Below are 5,000 nucleotides of genomic sequence, written 5' to 3'. Positions count from 1 at the left end.
TGGAGTGGCTGAGCCTTGATCAACACCCTGTTTTGAGTCAATAGTTAGTAGACTTCAAGAAGAGCTTCTCTCCTGGTTTTAGGGTTAAGTTAATCTACATAGTAATCCCAAGGTGTATAGATAAACTAAACTTACAAATTTTTAATATTCACAAATAATAAATAGATAAATAAAAAATACATAAATAAATAAACAAATATATATAAACATATATAAATATATATATATCTATATATTTATATATTTATATATATATATATATATATATATATATATATATATATATATATATATATATCTATATCTATATATATATATATATATATTACATATTACATATTACAAATTACATATCACATATTACATATTACATATTACATATTACATATTCAATAATACATAATACATAATGCATAATACATAATATACAATATATAATTTAACCCAATGCCGACAGGCATGATGTGTACATACATGCTATGCTTACTGTGAGTTACTTGTTCAATTGTTTTTACACATACATGGCTACACTTATACTAAGTCAGCAATGAGCCAATTATTTTACTTCATCTTATTTTGATGTTATTAATGTTATAAACATTAGTAACATCAAAATAAGATAATGTAAAATATTTTTGTAAATCAACATTATAATTACTATAATGTTATAAACATTATAGTAATTATAATGTTTATAATTAAAAAAAAACATCGATATTCATAGCAATAGTAAAACACAATTTTTTCCTGCCAATTCAAATCATATAAGGTCACAAGATCTACTTATTGACTCCTTTGTGGCTAAGCACTAGCAGAGCCATCTATGTGTAGAGACATTTAACAAAAAAAATTTAGAAAATGAACACAGAATTTTCCATATTTGTTATTCATTTTCCCAGCAGCATTGGGATATATATAAAATATAGAATATGTAATATGTAAAATATAAAATGTGTGTGTGTGTGTGTGTGTGTGTGTGTGTGTGTGTGTGTGTGTGTGTGTGTGTGTGTGTGTGTGTGTGTGTGTGTGTAATAATAATCATAATCATAATCATAATCATAATCATAATAATAATAATAATAATTATAGTAATATATATGTATATATGTATGTATGTATGTATGTATGTATGTATGTATGTATGTATGTATGTATGTATGTATGTATGTATGTATGTATGTATGTATGAATATATGTATGTATGAATATATGTATGTATGTATGTGTATGTGTATGTGTATGTGTATGTGTATGTGTATGTGTATGTGTATGTGTATGTGTATGTGTATGTGTATGTGTATGTGTATGCATATGCATATGCATATGCATATGCATATGCATATGCATATGCATATGCGTTTGTGTATGCGTATGCATATGCTTTAGCATATGTATATGTATAAGTATGTGTATGTGTATGTGTATGTGTATGTGTATGTGTATGTGTTTGTGTTTGTGTTTGTGTTTGTGTTTGTGTTTGTGTATGTGTATGTGTATGTGTATGTGTATGTGTATGTGTATGTGTATGTGTATGTATATGTGTATGTGTATGTGTATGTGTATGTGTATGTGTATCTATCTCTCTATATATAAAGATAGATAGATAGATAGATATACATACACACACCCATATATACAAATATATATAACTTCTTCCTTGCTGAGAGAGTAACTACCCATCTTTGGGTCCTTTTTTTTCATATTCAGATAATAGGTCCATATGTGTAAATTAATATTAATAAAAAATGAAGATCATCTAAATAATAACATTTTCAAAAAGTTTCAAATCTACATCCTATTCCCAAATACAGAAGAATACCTTACACTTTGTTATTAACAATAACTAACTTGTTACATGCCATGCCCACTGTTAGTTTACTTGTTTAATTGTTTTACACATAGATGGCTACACTCGTACTAAGTCAGCAATGAGCTAATTACGAGTATTGCCTGTCTCACCTGTTAACCCTTTTCTTTGATTTACAAAAATATTTTACGTTATCTTATTTTGATGTTACTAATGTTTATAATATTATAGTAATTATAATGTTAATAAGAAGAATAACACCATCAATATTCATAGCACTTGTAAAAAATATGTTTTTCCTGTCATTTCAAGGGAAGGTGAAATCAGGTAAGGTCACAAGGTCTACTTATTGACTCCTTTGTGGCTAAGCACTAGCAGAGCCATCTATGTACAGAGACATTTCACAAAAATACAGAATATGAGTACAGCATTTTCCCCATTTTTTATTCATTTTCCCCAGCAGCATTGGGTTAATAACAAATGTAAATAAATAAAATAAACATACAGAACAGAAAAGACACATCAAAACAGAACAAAGTATAATCATTCTCATATACATATGTATCTAAATAAATAATTGTATATCAAAGTAGACAAAAAATATGTATCTTTCCCATAATATGTGCACATGGAGCTCTGAACTCCTTTAACCAATGTTGCCAGGCATGGCATGTATGTACTTGCTATGCCCACTGTGAGTTTAGTTTATTAATGGTTTTTATAAATGGATGGCTCTGTAAGTACTTAGTAAAAGTAAAAAAGAAAGAAAGAAAGAAAGAAAGAAAGAAAGAAAGAAAGAAAGAAAGAAAGAAAGAAAGAAAGAAAGAAAGAAAGAAAGAAAGAAAGAAAGAAAGAAAAAACAAAAAACTAAAAAAAACAAAAATAATAAAAATAATAATATTAAAATAAATAAATAAATTAATTAATTAATTAATTAATTAATCAAATTTAAGGAAAGATGAAATCAGATGACGTCACAAGCTCTACTAACTCCTTGGTAGCTGAGAACTTGTGGAGATATCTATGTGTAAGGACATTTCACAAAACAATACAACAGTGACCACTACATTTTCCCAGCGTCACTGGGTTAAGGGTTAAAGACTCTCTCCAAATTAGTTTTCAAATATATCAACTTGCACCCTTAGATACAAATCTGTGAAATAAACTCTGAGATATGAAAACCAAACATACCTGATTCACATTCGAAACACCAACTTTCTCTGGAGGTATTGACTCATCAGGAGCCTCCAGTCTTGTTCTGCTAGTTCTCTTGCGGAAAACAGTACCATCTATACCCAAAAGGGCTGCAAACTTTGCCCCATTCTCTAGAATCTGTTGAGCAGAGCATTTATATTACAAAAAAAAACATGGATTTTATGCCATCTTTTTAATCAATGAACTATATATAAACTATTCCTCAGAGAAAATGTATAAATGCAAACTCACATCACTAACTTCCATCTCTCATATTGTCTCCTTACTTAATACTTTTCATACTTATTTCATGCTTACTCTTCTATATAAGACACTCTCAACCTCAGAGTAATTAGTATTCCCCAAGATTATTCATTTTATGGTATCTATCTGAAAGAAACAAATCTAACTCACCTCTGTATCAAGATCTGCACCAGTGGACTGCCTGAATTTGACAACTCTTGCTTCAAATTCATTTATCATTCTCTTTGCATCCTCCTAAAAATTATACACAAATGAATACATTAACAATCATAGCTTTAGAGAGCTGCCTAATGAACATGTAACTGCTTTAAGATGGATGATATTAGGTGTCAGAATATGATCTCTTGTGTAGTATTATTGTCATAATATTATGACTGCTTGCTGGTTTCACATGTTAAATTTATGTTGATTTACAAGGCAAGTGTTGCCTAGTGTCTTCTGATTTCATGTGACATGTGAGAAGACTCAGGTGAATGGTATACAGATGACTTATGACATAGTGTGTCCAAGAAATGAGGAAGAGCAGAGGATGATTACATTGTAGTCATGTATGAAAACTTCCAAGAAACTGTTTATACAGAGCTACAGTATAATTTATAATTTACTTTTTTTTTAAAAGTAACAACTATACAAACTTGAAGAAAACATTTTGTTTTCAAGAAACAAGTGACAACCTATACTACCATTAGAAACATTACATCTTATTCCTTACACCTTTGACATCATCAACATCAATAAGTGAAGTCTGACAAACTGACTGAATTAATAAACTATATTAAAAGCATACTGTAAACTAAAGTAGCCTCTTAGAAAAAGCACCTTTGACATCATCAATCCTAAAGAGCTTCACATAAAAAATATCTTATATAAAAATTATTACCAAACATATACCACAACAAATAGATTTTACAATTGACATCAAGCCACCTATAAATTCTGTCTCATGCAACAGACGTGCATATATCAGAGTGCGGAACGAAGCAGAAGCTCTACTTTACCACCGCCTCATGGTTAGAGAGAAAAATAGCGAAGTTGAGGGCGACACTTGGACACCTGGGCTCTAACATTACAGCTTGCTCGTAAGCTTCCCGCGCATTTTCCATATCATCTAAATAGGTTAGGGAAACTGTTTGGGAATAGAAATAGCAGATTCACTAGTCTAATAAGCTAAAGCAAAAGAAAGGAAGGAAAGGAGGAGTGTTAGTAATAATTACCGTGGCATCTTGGTTATACAGAAAGATTGCGTAGTTGAGGCAGATGCTCGGATCACGGATCTCTAATCTTAGTGCTTGGTCATATGCCTGGCCGGCATTTTCCGCGTCATCTAAATAGGTAAGAGCAACTGTTTGGGGGAGAAAATTTTACAGTTTAACACTCTCATTTGCATTCTTCAAGAATTCCTTTGGAGTATACTGGAAGTCTTCCCTAAAAAAAACTACATTACTACTATTACTACTACTAGTATTAGTATTATTATCATTACTACTGCTACTGCTACTGCTACTGCTACTGCTACTGCTACTGCTACTGCTACTGCTACTGCTACTGCTACTGCTACTGCTACTGCTACTGCTACTGCTACTGCTACTGCTACTGCTACTGCTACTGCTACTGCTACTGCTACTGCTACTGCTACTGCTACTGCTACTGCTACTGCTACTGCTACTGCTATTACTGATGCTGCTAATGCTAATGCCAATATTGTTAATACTACTATTATAATTATCATTGATGT

General features: G+C 30.7%; 1 protein-coding gene across 5 annotated transcripts in view; it reads right to left on the bottom strand.

The window, feature by feature from the left end:
* LOC125030708 (Bardet-Biedl syndrome 4 protein-like) overlaps positions 1 to 5,000 on the bottom strand; it is a 33,022-nt gene that overhangs the window by 895 nt on the left and 27,127 nt on the right. For 4 of the 5 annotated variants that reach the window (XM_047620935.1, XM_047620933.1, XM_047620936.1 and 1 more), the window contains 4 exons: positions 4,480 to 4,607; positions 3,416 to 3,499; positions 2,999 to 3,139; positions 1 to 27 (listed from right to left, as the gene is read on the bottom strand). The exon at positions 1 to 27 is cut by the window's left edge and continues 895 nt beyond it. In XM_047620935.1, the coding sequence (XP_047476891.1) occupies positions 1 to 27; positions 2,999 to 3,139; positions 3,416 to 3,499; positions 4,480 to 4,607 (380 nt within the window). Of the gene's footprint in view, positions 28 to 2,998; positions 3,140 to 3,415; positions 3,500 to 4,263; positions 4,392 to 4,479; positions 4,608 to 5,000 lie in introns of all 5 variants that reach the window. The other variant, XM_047620932.1, reaches the window with a different exon arrangement.

Source organism: Penaeus chinensis, chromosome 11 (genome assembly GCF_019202785.1).
Source record: "Penaeus chinensis breed Huanghai No. 1 chromosome 11, ASM1920278v2, whole genome shotgun sequence".
NCBI lineage: Eukaryota > Metazoa > Arthropoda > Malacostraca > Decapoda > Penaeidae > Penaeus > Penaeus chinensis.
The sequence above is the reverse complement of the archived record's forward strand: the minus strand, read 5'-3'. Positions and strand labels throughout refer to the sequence as shown.